The 20673-nt window shown below is 44.5% G+C and overlaps 1 protein-coding gene across 1 annotated transcript in view; it reads right to left on the reverse strand.

Annotated features, from left to right (window-relative positions):
- The window catches only part of BMERB1 (bMERB domain containing 1), a 163550-nt gene extending 150347 nt beyond the window's left edge, over window positions 1-13203 (reverse strand). The window contains exon 1 of the mRNA XM_033235653.1: window positions 12912-13203. Coding sequence (XP_033091544.1) covers window positions 12912-13017 — 106 coding nt within the window. The 5' untranslated portion in view covers window positions 13018-13203. The remainder of the gene's footprint in view (window positions 1-12911) is intronic.
- Window positions 13204-20673: the final 7470 nt, after the last annotated feature.

Consider the following 20673-nt stretch of genomic DNA (forward strand, 5'->3'; position numbering starts at 1 on the left):
TCTTTTCTTTACAAATTACCCAGTTTCAGGCAGTATCTTTATAGCAATGTGAAAACGGACCAATACATCCTTTGAGACAGATCCTGTTACTATCCCCATTTTATAGATGGGAAAACTGGAATTCAGAGAGGTTAAGTAACCCAGCCCAAGATCACACAACTATTATGAAGTGGTAAAGCCAGAATTCAAATGCAGGCAGAGCTCCTGCTCTCCAACATTACATTAATACGCCCCTATATTGACCTAGAAATCCTTCTTGACCATTCAAAAAAAGTCTTTCTCTGGGAAGCTACAAGTCTTCAAAACAGAAAGACTCTTCCTGCTGCATTTTTGTGAATGTCTTCAACTTCCACTCCAGTTTGACCCTGAAGGCACTTTGAAGTGATGAGATGTAGTCCTCAGGCTTACAGGAGGAATGTTTGTAATGGAAAGGGAAATTAATGAGCCAGAGAACAGAATCAGTTCTAAGAAACACAGAGACATGTCTAGTTGACATTAAGCATCTATATCGATGGCAGCTTCAACTAATCCTGGGAAATTAGGAAGGCAGCAGAATTAAGTCAACCTGTGCTGGGTTCAAATCTCAGCCCTACCACTTATCAGTGGAGTGACATTGGGCTAATTGCTTAACCTCTCTAAGCCTCAGTTTCCTCCTCTGTAAACAGAGCAATAAATGGCCATATTATGCCTCATCTCATAGAATGTTTTGTAAGGAGTGAAGGATGCACGTAAAACATGCACAGAGTGGCTAATAGGAAGAACTTCACGTGTGTTATTTCTTATAATCATTTATTTTTATTTTTTTAGAGACAGGGTCTCACTTTGTTGCCCGGGCTGGAGTGCAGTGGTATAGTCATAGCTCACTGCAGCCTCAAACTCCTGAGCTCAAGCGATTCTCCCACCTCAGTGCTCCCGGGAAGCTAGGACTACAGGTGCACATCATCACACTCAGCCAATTTTTATTTATGTATTTATGTTGTAGAGACGAGGTTATGCTATGTTGCCCAGGCTGGTCTTGAACTCCTGGGCTCAAGCCATTCTTCTGCCTCAGCCTCCCAAGAAGCTGGGATCACAAGCATGGGCCACTATGCCCAGCTGACTTCTTTTTTTTATTTTTGTAGAGTCAGGGTCTTGCTTACTTTCTTTCTCTATACAATAGTTTGCATTTTAAAAATAATTTCATGTTAGTGGACTCATACAGTATATACTCTTTTCTTTCTTTCTTTCTCACTTCTTTCACTCAGCATGATGATTTTGTGATCCATTTACATAGTGTATCTTTAGTCCGTTCCTTGTTGCTGTTGAGAAGCATTCTGTTGTATGGTTATACCACATTTGGGTTGTTTCCAGTTTGGGGCTATTCCTAAAAAAGCTGCTATGAACATTTGTGTACAAATATTTGTAGAGACACATGTTCTCATTTCTGTTGGGTAAATACCCAGAAGTGCACCATCTGGGTCCTATGATTGGTGTATGCTTAAATTTTTAAGAAATGACCAAGCCATTTCCCCCCATGTGACATTCCCACCAGCAAGGCATGAGAGTGCCAGTTGCTCTATATCCTCTCCAGCACTTAGTATGATCAGTCCTTTTAGGTTTAGCCTTTCCAGTGGCTGCATAGTGATATCTCAGTGAGGTTCCAATTTGGTTTTTCCTAACAATTAATGGTGATTCTACTTATGTATTTCCTTCTACTCTTTCTTATTAAGGCTCAGCTGTTCGGGAAAGTTTTCAGAAGCCCCAGGGTTGGCTAAGCCCCTCCTCTTTGCTCCTTTAGCTGCCCTGCTCCCAACCCCCTACTTACTCACACACCTTTATTAAATCAAGTTTACCTTTTTATTTGCCTGTTGCCATAGCTGTAAACCAATAATACAATAATTAACATTTACTAAACACATACCATGTACTGGCCTCTGTATTGAATGATTTCCAATCTGTGTCTCAAGGAATTCTCAGCTATCCTAAGTAGAAACTATTACTGTCACTGTTGTACGGTTGCAGAAACCAAAACTTAAGAGGTGAAATAAGCAGGCGTGATGGCTCATGCCTATAATCTCAGCACTTTGTGAGGCCAAGACAGGAGGACTGCTTGAGGCCAGGAGTTGAAGACCAGCCTGGTCAACATACCAAGACCCCATCTCTACAAAAGAATTTTTTAAAATTAGCCAGGCGTGGTGGTGTGTACCTGTAGTTCCAGCTACTTGGGAGGCCAAGGTGGGAGGCTTACTTGGTCCCAGAAAGTCGGGGCTTGCAAGAGCTGTGATTGTGCCACTGCATTCCAGTATGGGCAATGGAGCAAGACCCTGTCTCGAAAACTGACTTGGAGAAACTTCCTCACATCTATATAGTTCCTCATGGTTATCACTGAGAACAGACATAGATAGCAAAAGATTGCAATGGGGAAAAAATGGTTAAATAATTCATTCGAAGTCCAGAGCCAGGACATGGCAGAGCCAGGCCTCAAAGGCTCTCTTCAAAGTCCACACTTAAAACCAATGCACTAGAAACCATCTGTTCTTTAATGGCAGGGCCACCATATACTCATACTATGAGGCCAGCTCCTCCCACCCAGCCTGGCAGGTATTTCTTAACAAATATCATCTGCTAAACGGAGCTGAGCCTTCATATTGCTATCATCAATAACATTTAGTGACATGTATTCATCACCATGCTTTCCTGGCATTAGTCTGTTTAGTTCTCAGGGGATTAAAGGAATCACTATACCCATTTTACAGATGAGGAAACTAAGGCTTAGGGAAGTTAGCCAATTGTCCAAGAGCACAGTGCTAGCAAGCAGCAGACGGAGAAATGGACCACAGTACGACAGGGAATTTCTTAAGGGTGGGGTCAGGACCCTTCCAGCTCTGTTCCTCTAAAACGAGTGAACAGGAGGCGCTCACAACAACTGAATAGTGAAGAAATGAATGGATTGTATGGTAAGCATCTTTTGGGGAACTTGTGAGTCAAGTACTAAAAGAGGGCCTTTACCTGTGCTGGCTTCCACCCAACCCCCAAGCCCATTCGCCTAAGTGAACCAGGCGGTCCCAGGATCCATTAAGCCAAGGGGAAAGAAACAGGGGGAAAAAAAAAAAAAAAGCCTGGTGCATGGACCCTGGCCTTTGGAATCTCCACCTCTGTGCCTAGGGCAAACAGCTCACCTGAAATCTCCTTCTCTACGCTCTTCCCCTTTCGAACCCTGTTTATCCTTCAGGCCCAATGCAAACACCCCTCTTTGCTATTGGCCTACAGCTCCCCAGTCAGAGCCAATTCCTTCCCTAATTTCACACATTTTTTTTTTTTTTTTTTTTTTAGAGAGAGTCTCGCTCTGCTGTCCAGGCTGGAGTGCAGTGGTGCAGTCTCTGCAACCTCTACCTCCCGGGTGCAAGCAATTCTTGCGCCTCAGTCTCCTGAGTAGCTGGAATCACAGGTATGTATCACCACATCTGGCTAATGTTTTGTATTTTTAGTAAAGACAGGGGCTCAGCATGTTGGCCATGCTGGTCTCAAGCTCCTGATCTTAGGTGATCCTCCTGCTTCGGCCTCCCAAAGTGCTGGGATTACAGGCTTGAGCCACCACGCCCGGCCCACACTTTTACTTTTCCTTTAGCATGTGTTTCATTCTACTGCTTTATAAGTTGCAGTAGATTTTTGTTTGTGTGTGTTTGTTTTTTGAGATAGGACCTCACTGTCGCCCAGGCTGGAGTGCAGTAGCGCCATCTTGGCTCACCGCAGCTTCCGCCTCCGCCAGGCTCAAGCGATTCTCTCACCTCAGCCTCCCAAGTAGCTGGACCCACAAGCGCACCACCACTTCATCTAACTTTTCATATTTTTGGTAGAGACAGAGTTTCGCCACATTGCCTAGGCTGGTCTCAAACTCTGGGGCTCAAGTAGGCCTACCAAAGTGCTGGGATTACATGTGAGAGCCACTGCGCCCAGCCTGTAGTGGTTTTTTTTTTTTTTTTTTTTTGAGACAAGGTCTCAGGTCTTGCTCTGTCGCTCAGGCTGGAGTCCAGTGGTCCAGTCTCAGCTCACTGTAACCTCCACCTCCCCGGTTCAAGTGATCCTCCTGCCTCAGCCTCCAGAGTAGCTGGGATTACAGATGCATGCCAGTATGCCTGGCTAACTTTTGTATTTTTGGTAGAGATGGGGTTTCACCATGTTGCTCAGGCTGGTCTTAAACTCCTGACTTTAAGTGATCCACCCACCTCGGCCTCCCAAAGTGCTGGGATTACAAGTGTGAGTGACCACACCCGGGCCTGTGGTGTTCTTTATAGCTGTGTCTCTCACTCTCCAAATCTGTAAACCTTTTAAGAGTGAAGCCTGGGATTCTATCTTATTCCATCTCTAATCTCTACAGCACCCAGCACTGAACCAGGAATAGCAGACAGTGGACAGGAACATCCAGAGGTAGAGAGGGCTTAGAATCGGGTTCCAGCCCTGCCACCTAGCTTTATGCCTTTCAGCAAGTTTCTTAACCCCCCGAAACCTTGGTTTCCCCATGTTTAAAATGGAAATAATAGCTCTCCCTATGTCATAGGGCTGTTATGAGAATTTAATGAGCTCAAGTTCATAGCTAAAACTCATTGAATGGATATTATTATTAATATATGTTTAATAACTAATCAGTCCAAGAATAGGCATGATTAATTTTTTTCTTCAATTAACACATGAGAAGGAAACTGTTACAAAAATATAATGTTATGAACAAGGTTATGAGCAGACATTACCCAACTGTGTAAATAATTGGGCTTGTTCAAAGTACATTCTAGATACTATCATATTCGTAATATTTATATCCCTGCTATCATAGTTTTGCAATAATTTACATAGTTGCCTGTCGAGACAGTGCAGAATCGATCCCTCTCCTATCTACTGCACCTCTCTGGTGCGATCTCGGCTCACTGCAATCTCTGCTTCCTGAGTACAAGCAATTCTCTCACCTCAGCCTCCCTAGTAGCTGGGATTATAGGCACCCATTACCACGCCTGGCTAATTTTTGTATTTTTAGTACAGACAGGGTTTCACCATGTTGGGCAGGCTAGTCTCCTTTTTTTTTTTTTTTTTTCTTGAGACAGTGTCTTGCTTTATCACCCAGGCTGGAGTGCAATTGCGTGACCTCAGCTCACTGCAAACTCCGCCCTCCTGGTTCAAGCGATTCTCCTGCCTCAGCCTCCCAAGTAGCTAGGATTATAGGTATGCGCCACCATGCCCCGCTCATTTTTGTATTTTTGGTAGATGCGGGGTTTCACCATGTTGCCCAGGCTGGTCTCGAACTCCTCACCTCAGGTTATCCACCCACCTGGGCCTCCCAAAGTGCTGGGATTACAGGCGCGAGCCACTGTGCCTGGCCTCCCTCTCCTAAGTCTTAAGCCGGTGCTTGATCTTCCAGAGGACAGCCCATGGGGCCCTTGTCACACCCTTCACACTCGAGGAAATTGCCACCACTTCTCCAAAATAAAATTGATTAGGAAGGAATCATGGACTGTATCAAATGCTGCTTGCATTGATCATCACTTGCCCCGCTATGGACTTACCTAGTACTCAACAAACGTGACCTTTTAAAAACAAAAACCAGGCTGAGCTCAGTGGCTCTTGCCTGTAGTCTCAGCCTTTTGGGAAGCTGAGACAGATAGATTGCTTTTGAGCCCAGGAGTTCAAGACCAGCCTGGAAACACAGTAAAACCGCATCTCGACAAAAAATTCAAAAATTAACAGGGCTGCCGGGCATCATGGCTCACGGCTGTAATCCCAGCATTTTGGGAGGCTGAGGCAGGCAGATCACTTGAGGTCAAGAGTTCGAGACCAACCTGGCCAACATGGGAAAACCCCATCTCTACTAAAAATACAAAAATTAACCAGGCATGGCGGTGGGCACAGGAAATCCCAGCTACTCGGGAGGCAGAAGAATCACTTGGACCCAGGAGGCAGAGGTTGCAGGAAGCCGAGATCACACCATTGCACTCTAGCCTGGGCAACAGAATGAGACTCCATCTTAATGTTTTTTTAAACGGGCTCTAGTGGCACACACACTTGTAGTTCCAGCTACTCAGGAGGCTGAGGTGGGAGAATCCCTTGAGCCCAGGAGGTCGAAGCTGCAATGAGCCGAGATCTCACCCCTGCCCTCCATCCTGGGTGGCAAGCGAGACCCTTGTCTTGAGACCTTGAGACCCCGAGTCTCAAAAACAAAAAACATAACAGTTCATGTTAGTCTCTTGGTTCAAATGTGTCAGCAGTTTCTCCTGCATTGAGAATAAATGTGAGACTTTTTGTTTGTTTTTTAATCACGACCTAAAAGGCCCTACCTAGTCTGGCTCCCCTCTGATTCACCTGCCCTTCACCCTGACTCACGGGTTCTAGCCACCCTGGCTTTCTGTCTCTTCCTCTAGCCCACCAAGGCCTTTACGTTTACTGCCTGGATTCCTGCTATTTATACAGCAAAATGTCACCTCCTTAGAGAAGCACTTCCTGAACACCAAATGAAAGGTATCCCTTCCCCGTTAATTCCCATGTAACACTTACTATGACCTAAACCATCTTACTTGTTTGCTTGTGTATTATTTGACACCTTTACTCTCAACCTAGGTCTTAACTTCCCCTAAATAGAATTACATGGGAAGGGACTTTGTTGAGAAATCTCAAGACTGTACCTGCAGCCCCTAGAACACTGCCTGGCACTTGTAAGGCACTCACTACCTATTTATGGAATGAATAAATGGGATTTGGGGAGCAAATGATGGTCATTTTTCACTTTTTATTTTCATATTTCAGATGAATTCAAATTTTTATAAAGTACATGTATTACTTCTAGAATCAGAAAAAAAGAAATAATGCAAAACCAAAATAAAATAATAAAATGAGCATATGTAACCAAACAGAAGAAAATAGTTCAAACCCTTCCCCAAGAGTCTATTATATAGATTGCCAACAATCTACATTATTTCAGTCTCCACACTGTTTATGAAACCTGAAACGCTGGCCAGTTTAACAATCTGCTTGTTAGTCAGTACACAACCTTGAACTTTAAAATAATAGTCATCTCCCCTGGGCTTATGGAAAGATTGCAGTTTGAGCTTTCTACTTCATTCCAATCTCCTACTCACAGAGCATTTATTTCTACCACTATGCCTTGTTGATTTTTTTAAAAAATTTATTTTATTTTATTTTATTTTATTTTTTGAGACGAAGTCTTGCTCTGTCACCCAGGCTGGAATGCAGCGGTGCAATCTCAGCTCACTGCAACCTCTGCCTCCTGAGTACAAGTAATTCTCTCACCTCAGCCTCCCTAGTAGCTGGGATTATAGGCACCCATCATCACGCCTGGCTAATTTTTGTATTTTTAGTGCAGACAGGGTTTCACCGTGTTGGGCAGGCTGGTCTCGAACTCCTGACCTCAAGCCATCCGTTCACCTCCTGAAGTGCTGGGATTACAGGCGTGAGCCACCACACCCAGCCAGTTGATGCTATTACCTCTCCTGGCATTCCCCTCTCCCGCCCCCATCTCCTCCACGTCCCCTGTCCAAAATCTTGATCATCCTTAAGGACGCATTCAAATCTGTCAAGAAATGGCCACAGCAGCAGACAACTGTGTTTCTGAAAAGCTCTGCGCTTTTTTAAAAGGCACCTTGTCTGCACGTCTCCCTCAATTAATTACACTTGGTTGAAAGCAGTATTTTTATATATCTAACCACACTGAAATGTCACTATACATTTTCCAACTGAGTGGGGAAAAAAACCTTCCTGCTGGTGGAAAAACGCTGTCGAAGGTGGCTGGGAGCAATTACTTTGAATCTTTCTCAAAGGAGAAAATACTAGATGGTTTGTAAGGGTGCAGAAGCCTTTCCCCACGTGTTCCCATGAGGAAGGCAATATGTACAAAATCATTAACTAGAATTTACTAAGAAATGGAAGCAATGAAAAGCTGTAACTGGCGAGCCTGGAATAACCTCTGCAAATACTGCTGGGGGCCATCCTCTTCTGTCCTCCTATGACAACCATTCAGCCTTGATTGAGCGCTTTCAGCATGCGAGGCCCTATGCTAAATGCATTATATACATATCTCATCTAATCTTCCAAGAGTCCCAAGTGCGCATTACTACAATTATCTTCATTTCACAGATGAGGCAACTGACACACAGAGACGTTGAGCAATTTTCCCAGGGTCACAAATCTACCGAGTGACAGCTGAATGAGGCTGGTTTGAACTCATTCAGCCTAACTTCAAAACATTCCTTCTTTGCTACTCTGCTATAGTACATTACATATCTTTTATCTAAAAACTATAGTTGAAATTTAAAATAGCAGTCAACACAACCTTAACTAAAAAAGACCAGTTCTGCAGCCTCCCTCCCCTCTTCAATTCTGTTTAATTTACACCTACTCAGTGTTTAACATAAAATATTTTAAAATGTGTGGAAGTTAAACAGAGCACGGCTTCTTTTTAAGGGCCCTCTTCTTTTCTCCAGCATTTCATGCGTTACAACATTGGCTTGGCAATTGTTATGCCATAGAAACAAAAGCACTAATTTTCACACTTCGTTAATAAATAAATGGAGGGCCCAGGCTTTATGGAATGGATACATAGATACCTTGAGAGTTGAAAGAGTGTTCCAAAAAAGGTTTAATCAAACACCCTCTGGTTGCAAACAGGAGTCTAGAAAACAGGCTGGGCATGGTAGCTCACACCTGTAATCTCAGCGCTTTGGGAGGCCGAGGAGGGCAGATGACTTGAGGCCAGGAATTCGAGACCAGCCTGACCAACATGGTGAAACCCCGTCTGTACTAAAAATACAAAAATTAGGCATGGTGGCGCATGCCTGTAATCCCAGCTACTCAGGAGGCTGAGGCAGGAGAACTGCTTGAACCCGGCAGGTGGATGTTGCAGTGAGCTAAGATTGTGCCACTGCACTCCAGCCTGGGCTACAGAGCAAGACCTTGTCTCAAAAAAAAAAAGTCTAGAAAATAAAACTTGCCAGATTCAAGTTTCAAAAGTTAGACTCTGGATCCGTATTTTAAGAATTTCAAGTTTCACCAGGCATGGTGGCTGACGCGTGTAATCCTAGCACTTTGGAAGGCTGAGGTGGGCAGATCAGCTGAGGTCAGGAGTTCCAGACCAGCCTGGCCAACACAGTGAAAACTCCTCTCTACTAAAACTACAAAAATTAGCTGAGCGTGGTGGCAGGTGCCTGTAGTCCTAGCTACTCCAGAGGTGAGGCAGGAGAATCGCTTGAACCTGGGAGGCGGAGGTTGCAGTGAGCTGAGATCATGCCACTGCACTCCAGCCTGGGGGACAGAGTGAGACTCCATCTCAAAAAAAAGAAAGAAAAACCAGATTTGAGGATCCACACAACTGCAGCTCAAGAGCTGTTCCTCTTGCCTTTGACTAGGAAGCAAGACTCAGAGGGTGAGAAGGACTTTATACCAGATTTTTTTTTTTTTGAGATGGAGTCTCACTCTGTCACCCAGGCTGGAGTGCAGTGGTGCAATCTCGCCTCACTGCAAGCTCCGCCTCCCGGGTTCACGCCATTCTCCTGCCTCAGCCTCCCCAGCAGCTGGACTACAGGCGCAACCTGCCACACCCAGCTAATTTTTTATATATATAATATATATATATTTTTTTTTTTTTTTTTTTTTTTTGAGACGGAGTCTCGCTCTGTCGCCCAGGCTGGAGTGCAGTGGCCAGATCTCAGCTCACTGCAAGCTCCGCCTCCCGGGTTTACGCCATTCTCCTGCCTCAGCCTCCCGAGTAGCTGGGACTACAGGCGCCCGCCACCTCGCCGGCTATTTTTTTTTTGATTTTTTTTTTGAGTAGAGACGGGGTTTCACCGTGTTAGCCAGGATGGTCTCGATCTCCTGACCTCGTGATCCGCCCGCTCGGCCTCCTAAAGTGCTGGGATTACAGGCTTGAGCCACCGCGCCCGGCCTAATTTTTTATATTTTTAGTACAGATGGGGTTTCACCGTGTTACCCAGGATGGTCTGGATCTCCTGACCTTGTGATCCGCCCGCCTTGGCCTCCCAAAGTGCTGGGATTACAGGCGTGAGCCACCATAGGTGGCCTTATACCAGACTTTTAACAGTGTGCAACATAGGACTCAGAAGTACAAAAATTTCAGGGTTGAAACTGCTATAAATTGGGTGCTTGCTGCAATTTTCCTGCATGTTTCAAATTTTTTTTCATAAAATGGTAAGAATATAAAAAACTATAAGAGCAGTATTAGAGAACTGACCAATATTTACATAATTGCTTGCAGAGTAAAAGCAGATTCTGTCTATAAAGGTGCAGTAACAGAATGGAAGTGAACAGTATGTATTGAGCACTTAACCTTGAGTTCCATATGTATCATCTTATTTAGTATTCACAATAAAACCATAAGGTAGGTACTATTATCATCTGTATTTTCAGAAAATGAAGGCAGAGTGAGGCTCAGCAATACTCCTAAAGTCACATAGCCAGCAAGGCACAGAGTGAGGATTTAAAGCAGTACTCGTGTGAACAGCTTCTATTCTGCATGGACCCAGCATTTTTTCAAGGCCTCTGTGCGCTTCAGAGACTAACAGGGCTGCCACATATTTATAAAACCACTGAGCATGTTCTGCGACCATCTCAATAGACTTAGGAAGTTTTTTGAAACAGCAAAAGCAATAAACCTTTATGTTAAAAGCAGGCTCTGCGGTCCAAGAGACGTGGTTTCAAATCCTGGTTCTGCCACTTAACTGTCAGGTCACCTAACAAGTCCCGGTTTTGTTTTGTTCTTTTTATCTATGCAAGGGGAGTCTTAGTACAGCAGGACGTTGTTGTGGGGACTAAATGAAATGATGCATTTAAAGTTCTCAGTACATGGTCATCTAGCAATAAAAGGCAGCCATTGTTGAGATTATTTTGAGCTTGTAAGAAACGGAGACTCTCATGGAGATACAGAGTAGAATGATGATTACCAGAGGCTGGGGAGGGCAGTGGGAGGTGGGGACATACAGGTGGTTAATGGTACAAAAATATAGGTAGACAGAATGAATAAGATCTGGTATGTGATGGCACAACAGGATGACTACAGTCAACAATGTACTGTACATTTAAAAATAACTAAAAGAGGCCGGTTGTGGTGGCTCATGCCTGTAATCCCAGCACTTTGGGAGGCCAAGGCAGGCAGATCACCTGAGGTCAGGAGTTCGAGACCAGCCTGGCCAACATGGTGAAACCCCATCTCTACTAAAAATACAAAAGTTAGCCGGGCATGGGGGCGAGCACCTGTAATCTCAGCTACTCTGTAGGCTGAGGCAGGAGAATCACTTGAACCCAGGAGGTGGAGGTTGCAGTGAGCCGAGATTGTGCCATTGCTCTCCAGCCTGGGCGACAAGAGCGAAACTCCATCTCAAAAAAACAAACAAACCAACAAAAACTAAACTAAAAGAGTAAAATTAGTCACACACCTGGGCTTTTTTTTTTAAAAAAAGGAGTGTAATTGGATTGTTTATAACACAAAAAAAGGATAAATGCTTGAGGTGATGGGCGCCCCATTGACCCTGATGTGATTATTACACATTGTATGCCTGTATCAAAATATCTCATGTACCCCATAAATATGGACACCCACCTATGTACACTTAAAAATTAAAAAAAGAAAGAAACAGACCCTCAGCCCTGACGCCCTGATGTTATGCCAAAACACCAAGTCATTGGGTCTTGAAAGGATGAACTAGAAAGAAGGATCAAGGTTAAAAAGGGAGGAAAAAAAAGAAAAGAAGGAAAGAGGTTGGCGGCAGCACTATGATATCCATCCTAGCAGATGAACCTCTAAGACATTCGACTGTGATTTCAACTTCAACCCGTCAGAATCAGAACACAGTTGAGCCCTTCTAGGAAGATTATCTAAATTCATAATTACAAGTATAGAGAAAGAGAGCGCACACACAATTTTCTACCAGGTGAGGACAGAAGATCACATTCACAATACTTTAGCCCTACATGGCTCAGAGATCCGTGCTGGGGCAGAGCGCGGAGCAGTGACCCAGAGCCGAGGCAGGAACCTGCAGGGTCCGTGAGAAAGACGAGAGGGCCTTTCCTTCCCAGCCTGGTGGGCAAGCCATGTGAGAGCAGCAGCTCTGGGGAGCCCCTGGGTTTGCAGGGACCTCCAGTGACCCTGGAGCCCCTGACGCTGCCTCTACACTTTGAGGACAGGAGTTTGAACTATTGTATCCTATTAATGAAAAACAAAAATCCTTCGTTTACTTAGAAATGTTGACATCCAAACAGCGCAGAGAGAACCAGTAAATAAATACGGCCGGTCTATTTCGAAACTGCCTTCTAGGGTTGTACCCAAGCGGACTTTAATTAAGTCAAGAGAGAAAGGAGAACGGTGTGTGCATGGTTCATCTTCTTCTGATCCTCTCACCGCCGCAAGCCTTCCACCCCGACCCAAGGAAGGCGGGGGGAGGAAAAGCTGGGAATTTCAGGTGCACACCGAAACCTCACGCAGTGGGGAGGAAAGCAAGCAGAAACCCAGCGGACACTCCCCCCTCACCAGGGACGTGGGCGCTTTCCAGGACAGTCCTGCATCTCCAGCGCCCTGGCGCATCCCAGGCGGAGAGAGGATCCTCCTCCCTGGGCTTTGGGAGAGACCAGACTTTCCAGGACCAGCTGCGAGCTGACGGATCCGGGACTCCTAAGTCCAGCCCAGGCTCCTGCCTTAGCTGTCTGGCCACCTCCCAACCCTCCCAGTGAGGCTCAGTCAGGAGGGTCCCCGCTTTTGTTCGCGGGGAGAGCGCGTCGCCGCGCAGAGCTGCGTATCCCCCTCCGCTGCCAGCCCCGCTGCGGGGGCGCTTCCCTGGGTCTGCTGGCGTTCTTCGCGCTCCCGCGACCACCCTCTCAGGCGCGCGGATCCCCAGCTGTCCCCGACCCCCCGCCCCAGTACTCACTTCTCCCCAGTCCTTCCGTTTTCCATGCAGTCTCCTCCACCGCCCCATAGCGCCTCAGAGGCTTCTCGGCTTCCAGATGGGTGGACAAAGATTGCTTTAACTCCATCGCTGATCCCCGCGGCCAGGTCGACGGGTCTCCCTTTACTTCATCCCCGCTGCGGGCTGCAGGGAGGGAGGTGGCTCCAGCCAGCAGCGTTTTAAGGGGCTGGGCACCCGTGACGCGGCTCCATCTCTTCCGCCGCCAGCTCCGGGGAGCGCCTACTGGTACCCAGGAGGGGGAGGGATGCAAGGCACATGCGCAGTGGAGGCTTGGTGGGGAGGCCTGGGGGCTGGGTAGGGAGACAGAGGGGCAGGTGATAACTCTAAGAAGAACAACAAACACAACAACTAAAATAAAACCAACCCAAAGGAAGTGAGAACAAGGCCCCGGCCTATTCCAGAGCCCCTAGTGATGCTTGGCACGGGGCTGGCACTGTGGGCGGCTTGCAAGCTGTCAGCGGGCTGCGGGTTTTGAGTGGTATTGGTGAGCCTGTCTCTATCTGTAGGCGATGGATCCGTCTTTCTGGGGAGTATGCAGGGGCGTGAGTGTGGACCTAGATCTATGGGTTCTGGGCTTGGCTGATTGCATTTCTGTGAGAATCTCTGTCGTGTGCATCTGTGTATATAATTTGAAGTGGGACAGTGGATGCCTATGTCAGTTCCATATGTGTTTGCATGCACTTGGGGGAGAGAGAGAGAGAGATGAAAATATTTTGGACACAGGTATAGCAGAGCTGTTTGGAGCATGGGGCTTTACTTTCCAGAAACCCCAGAGGTTTATCCTTAAAAAAACAAACAAAAAAATCCATGGCAGTGGCTGGGCACGGTGGCTCATGCCTGTAATCCCAGCACTTTGGGAGGCCAAGGTGGGTGGATCACTTGGGGCCAGGAGTTTGAGATTAGCCTGGCCAACATGGTGAAACGCTGTCTCTACCGAAAATACAAAAAGTAGCCATTTGTGGTGGTGAAGGCCTGTAATTCCAACTACTTGGGGGGCTGAGGCAGGAAAATCGCTTGATCGTGCCATTGCACTCCAGCCTGGGCAAAAAGAGGAAAACTCCATCTCAAAAAAAGAAAAACAAAAAAAATGAAATGATATCCCAGTAGGAAACAGGCAAAGAATAAGAACAGGTATTTCATGTGGGCAGAGGAGGAAGGACTAAGGTGAGAAGCTGCTCAACCCCTTTAGTAATAAGGAAAATGTAAATAAGAATATATCATCCGATAGGCAAAAACTAAAAAAATCTAACAATCATGTGTTGTAAAAGATGTGGATTTTTTTTTTTTTTTGAGATAATCCAAAAATGCTGGGGTTACAGACGTGACCCACCATGCCTGGCATAATTTGAACTCTTATCTAACGCTAGTGGGAGTATAAATTGGTACAACTAATTTTTTTCTCTCTGTCACCCAGACTGGAGTGCAGTGGCACAGTCTCAGCTTACTGCAACCTCTACCTCCCAGGTTCAAGCTGCTGAGTAGCTGCGACTACAAGCATGCCACCATGCCCGGCTCATTTTTTGTATTTTTAGTGGAGATGGGGTTTTCACCATGTTGGCCAGGCTGGTCTCGAACTCCTGAGCTCAAGTGATCTGCCCGCCTCAGTCTCCTAAAGTGCTGAGACTACAGGCATGAGCCACTGTGCCTATAGTATGAATGTAACGTTTATTGTTCTCAGATATATATATGTATAGCTCTACAAATTACATATAATAGCACTATTTAATATTTTCTTATAATTTATACAAATGATATCATACTTTATAATTCTGCAAATTGCTTTTTTGTTGTTGTTGTTCCATAATATGCTTTTCTTTCTTTCAAAAAGATAGAGACAGGTTTTCACTGTGTTACTCGGGCTGGTCTTGAATTCCTGGGCTAAAGTGATCCACCTGCCTCAGTCTGCCAAAGTGCTTGGATTACAGGCATGAGCCACAGTGCCCAGCCCACAGTATGCTTTTGAGAAATATGCATGTTGATTCATGTAACTCTGGTTCACAGTCTACGGTATAGTATTCTACTACATGAATTAACCATAATTGGTCTATTTTTTCATTGATGAGGTATAAAGGTTATTCCCAATTGTCCACAATTACAAACATGGCAGCAGCAAATTTTTATACTCATTTCCCTGTAAGACTAAATAGGAGTTTTTCTAGGGGAAAAAAATTACAATGGCATGGGGTATGCACATCTGTAACTGGACTAGAGTGTCAACCTACTTTTAAAATTAGTTGTACCAGGCCACATGCAGTGGCTCACGCCTGTAATCCCAGCACTTTAGGAGGCTAAGGCAGGTGGTTAGTCTAAGGTCAGGAGTTCGAGACCAGCCTGGCCAACTTGGTGAAACCCCGTCTCTACTAAAAATACAAAAAAAAAAAAAATTAAAAATTAGCCAGGCCTCGTGGCACACACCTGTAATCCCAGCTACTCAGGGGACTGAGGCAGGAGAATCACTTGAACCTGGGGGACAGAGGTTGCAGTGAGCCGAGATAACGACACTGCACTCCAGCCTCAGTGACAGTGAGACGCTGTCTCAAAAAAAACAAAACAAAACAATAAACATTACATTCAGGATAGTAATTACTTTGGGAGGCTGGGAAGAGGTAAGAAGTTGGCTTCAGCTATATCTAAAGTTTATGTATTTTTAAACTGTTTACAGTATTTTGAAAATTTTTAAATCTACAGAAAAGCTGCAAGATTAGTACAATAAAAAAAATATAGACCTTGGTCAGATTATAGGCTTATGCCTATAATCCCAGCACTTTGGGAGGCTAAGGTGGGAGGAATCCTTGAGCTCAGGAGTTCGAGACCAGCCTTGGCAACAAAGCAGTTTTCCGTCTCTACAAAAACCAGGTGTGGTGGCACACGCCTGTAGTCCCAGATACTCAGGGGGCTGAGGTAGGAGGACTGCTTGGGCCTGGGAGGTCGAGGCTACAGTGAGCCAAGACCATACCACTCCACTCCAACCTAGATGACAGAGTGAAACCCTGTCTCTAAAATACACACATATATATAATTTGTGTGTGTGTGTATATATAGTATGCGTGTATATATACATTATATAATGTGTATGTTATTTTCTTGTCTATGTATATGTGTGTATATATATACAGACACGCATATATATACACACACACACCCTTTACTAGATTCACCAACAAATATTTAAATTTATATTTCTAAAAGAGATCTGAAGTATATATGTTAAAATCTGTTGGAGATGGCTGGTGGGCATTACACCCTTACCAGAATGACTAACATTAAAAAGACTGACAATACCAAATGTTAGTCCAGATGCTAGTAAATAAATGAGTTAACAGTTAGTAAGAATGCAACTATAATTTATTGCTGTTGGGAGTAGAAAATGGTACTACCACTTTAGAAAATGGGAGGTAACGACTGGGTGCGGTGACTCATGCCTGTAATCCAAGCACTTTAGGAGGCTGAGGTGGGCAGATCACCTGAGGTCAGGGGTTCGAGACCAGCCCAACATGGCAAAACCTTGTCTGTACTTAAAAAATTGAAAAATTAGCTGGGCGTGATAGCACATGCCTGTAATCCCAGCTACTCAGGAGACTGAGGCAGGAGAATCGCTTGCACCCGGGAGGTGGAGATTGCAGTGAACCGTGATTGTGCCGCTGCATTCCAGCCTGGGCAACAGAGTGAGACTGTCTCAAAATAAAAAAAGAAAGAAAGAAAAAAAAAAAAAAACTGGCAATATCCTCTAAGACTACAAATATATATATATATTTTCTATCTTGCAGCAATTCTATTCCTGGATATATCCCTAACATAAATAAATACTTGTGTCCACCAATGTTAAAAGCTTTACTTGTAACAAGAAATGAAAACGACTCAAATGTCCATCAACAATAGAATGGACAAAAATTGTGCTATATTCATAGAACTGAATATTGCACAGCAATGAAAAAGACCAAACTACTGGCCAGCACAGTGGCTCAGCACTTTAGGAGGCTGAGGTGGGCAAATTGCTTGAGCCCAGGAGTTCAAGACCAGCCTGGGCAACATGGCAAAATCTCTTCTCTACAAAAAAAATACAAAAATTAGCCAGGTATAGGTGGTGTGTGCCTGTAGTCCTAGCTACTCAGGAGGCTGAGGCGGGAGGATCACTTGAGCGTGGGAGGTTCAGGCTGCAATGAGCCGTGTTCGTCCCACTGCACTCTAGCCTAGGCCACAGAGTAAAACCCTGTCTCAGAAAAACAAAACAAAACAAAAAACTACTACCAACAAAATGGATGAATCTTACAGACATAATACATAAATAAAAGGGTGTGTATCCCTTAAAAGATGGTTGGTGCATTCAGGGATCTTTGTCATGTAATTATCTCTACATAAAATATTTTATAATTTAAAAAAGAAAAAATACATCTTTTGGATCTAAAAATTCAACTCCTGGAAATCTACCCTAAGGAATATTTGGATTACTAAAAATACATTCACACAATATATATTGTTTTACAATTTATGTAAACTGTAGAAAAAAATCAGAAAAGGGCCAGTATCTTACAAAAGGGAAATGGCTAAACAACTTATTTTATGGTATGCCTGCAATGTGACACTGTACACTTACTTAAAATGATGTTTACAAAGAGTCTGAAATGTTGGCCGGGCGCAGTGGCTCAAGCCTGTAATCCCAGCACTTTGGGAGGCCGAGACGGGCGGATCACGAGGTCAGGAGATCGAGACCATCCTGGCGAACATGGTGAAACCCCGTCTCTACTAAAAAAATACAAAAAAAAAAAACTAGCCGGGCGAGAGGGCGGGCGCCTGTAGCCCCAGCTACTCCGGAGGCTGAGGCAGGAGAATGGCATAAACCCGGGAGGCGGAGCTTGCAGTGAGCTGAGATCCGGCCACTGCACTCCAGCCTGGGCGACAGAATGAGACTCCATCTCAAAAAAAAAAAGAGTTTGAAATGTCATAGGGAAAACATAACACAATTTAATCAAAATATCAGGAAAAGTAGAATACAAATTGTAATATAAAGTATGAGCTGTTGTTCTGGATCTGTTGGCTAAGATCAAGTGTGCACTCTAATCTCAATCATATTTTATAGAGAATGATAATGGTAGAAATTTAAAAATACTGTGATTCCTTTTTTTTTTTTTTTTTTGAGACAGTCTTGCTCTGTCGCCTAGGCTAGAGTGCAGTAGCGTGATCTCGGCTCACTGCAGCTTCCACCTCCTGGGCTCAAGCAATCCTCCCACCCAGGCCTCCCTAGTAGCTGGGACTACAGGTGTGCGTCACCTTGCCCAACTAATTTTTGTATTTTTAGTGGAGATGTAGTTTTCCCGTGTTGCCTAGGTGGGTCTTGAACTCCTGGCCTCAGGTGATCCTCTTGCCTCTGCCTCCCAAAGAGCTGGGATTACAGGCGTCAGCTACCACACCTGGCTACTGTGATTCCAATTTTACCTGTTTACATATATACACATGTATACACATCCTGGGTGAAAAAACACTAAAATGTCATATACCAAAATGTTGATAGTGACTACCTATTTATGTCATAATAATGTTTTGTTTGTATTATCCAATGTTTCTACAAAGTATACGTATTACTTTTATTTATTTGAGACAGAGTGTCACTCTGTTGCCCACCCTGGAGTGCAGTGGCACAATCTTGATCTCGGCTTATTGTAACCTCCACCTACCAGGTTCAAGCAATCCTCCCACTTCAGCCTCCCAAGTAGGTGGGATTACAGGAACCCGCCACCACACCCAGCTAATGTTTGCACTTTTAGTAGAGATGAGGTTTCACCATGTTGGCCAGGCTGGTCTCAAACTCTTGACCTCAAGTGATCTGCCCACCTTGACCTCCCAAAGTGCTGGGATTACAGGCATGAACCACTGAGCCCGGCCTGTATTACTTTTATAATCAGAAAAGAAATCAGGCCAGGTGCAGTAGCCTGGCTAATTTTTGTATTTTTTGTAGAGAAGGGATTTTGCCATGTTGCCCAGGCTGGTCTCAAAATTTAGATCCAATTTTTAGTTGGATCTAAAAATTCAACTCCTGGAAATCTACCCTAAGGAGTATTTGAATTACTAAAAATACATTGACACAATATATATTTTTTTTACAAATATGTATTATTTGTAATATTATTATGTAATATGTAAAATTATTTGGGAGGCCGAGGCAGGAGGATTGCCTGAGGCTAGGAGTTCAAGATCAGCCTGAAGAATACAGCAAGACCCTGTCTCTACCACAAAAAATAATAAATTAGCCAGCTGTTGTGGCATGCGCCTATAGTCCCAGCTACTCAGGAGGTTGAGGTGAGAGGACTGCTTGAGCCCACGAGGTTGGGACTGCAGTGAGTGAGCTATGATCATGCTGCTGCACTCCTGCCTGGGCTACAGAGGGAGTCTCTGTCTCTAAAATAGAAATAAATAATGGTTTTAATGTATGAAAACTAAAATGACTAGGAGTAAATACAAGAGAATATTAACCATGGTTATTTCTAGAGTTAAAATTTGGGAAAGATTTTTTTTTTTTAATTTTCTGAATTTTCCAACCATCTATATTGAGCCCATATTGCTTTAGAATTCAAAAGCGAATAAATTTCATTTCTAAAAGTGTGTAATACGATTCTATAATCCTAGAGGACAAACTATCCCTGCCACCACAGTGCCCAGAACCCTGTCTGTTTGCATTAGTGTAGGGTGATAATGCTTCAAGTTCAATAACAGGCTGAGGTCACCATCTGCATAGAAGTATTAAGCAGCAACACCCCCCACCCCCCGTCCCCACTCTGGCCCAGCCCTGGCTGCTTGTCCTGGCTCCGTGCCTCGGCTTTGCTGGGAATGCCAAGGACTTGGAGGGATCCTGGGTGATTATAAAGAGCCAAGGCAGCAGGGGCCAGTGCAAGACACTTTTATAAAACTGTCATTTTGGTTGATTGAAAGGGAAAATAATACAGTATCATTCTGGTAATTTGATACTTCATCCAGCATGTTGAGAATTTCAAATGTCCATGACACCGAGCTTATGAGAATCGCATGGTTTTCAAAAATGCGGGCTGTGAAATCCAGAGGATCTGAGTTTGAGCCCTGACTCTGCCACCTGCTGGCTGTGTGACCCTGTGTGTTGTGTCCCTTAATTTCTTTAATCTTCACTTTCTTTCAAATGCTAATGACATTATTATCTATTCCGAGGACTATTATTATTATTTTGACGCGGAGTCTCACTCTGTTGCCCAGGCTGTAGTGTGATCTTGGCTTACTGCAACCTCTACCTCCCAGGTTCAAGTGATTCTCCTGTCTCAGCCTCCTGGGTAGCTGGAATTATAGGCACACATCACCATGCCTGGCTAATTTTTGTATTTTTAGTAGAGACGAGGTTTCACCATTTTGACCAGGCTGACCTCAGGTGATCCACCCAACTAGGCCTCCCAAAGTGTTGGGATTATAGGCGTGAGCCACCACAACCAGCCCCAGTGGACTATTATGATAATTTAATGAGCTAAAGCATGACAGCCCATAGGAGGGCCTCAATACAAGTTAGTGTCATCATCATGATGACCATCGTTTTGGGGTTGAAGCAATGTGCTAGCTGATATTTCGAGTTCTGACTCTTTGAGAATTTATCAAATGAATTTTGCAAATCAAAACCCAAAACCTATTAAAATGACATTGACCTGTAATCCTCATGTGTCCAGAATTTATTCCTTCTGGTGGGTTCTTGGTCGCGCTGACTTCAACAATG

Source organism: Trachypithecus francoisi, unplaced genomic scaffold (assembly GCF_009764315.1).
Source record: "Trachypithecus francoisi isolate TF-2019V2 unplaced genomic scaffold, Tfra_2.0 Lachesis_group15, whole genome shotgun sequence".
NCBI lineage: Eukaryota > Metazoa > Chordata > Mammalia > Primates > Cercopithecidae > Trachypithecus > Trachypithecus francoisi.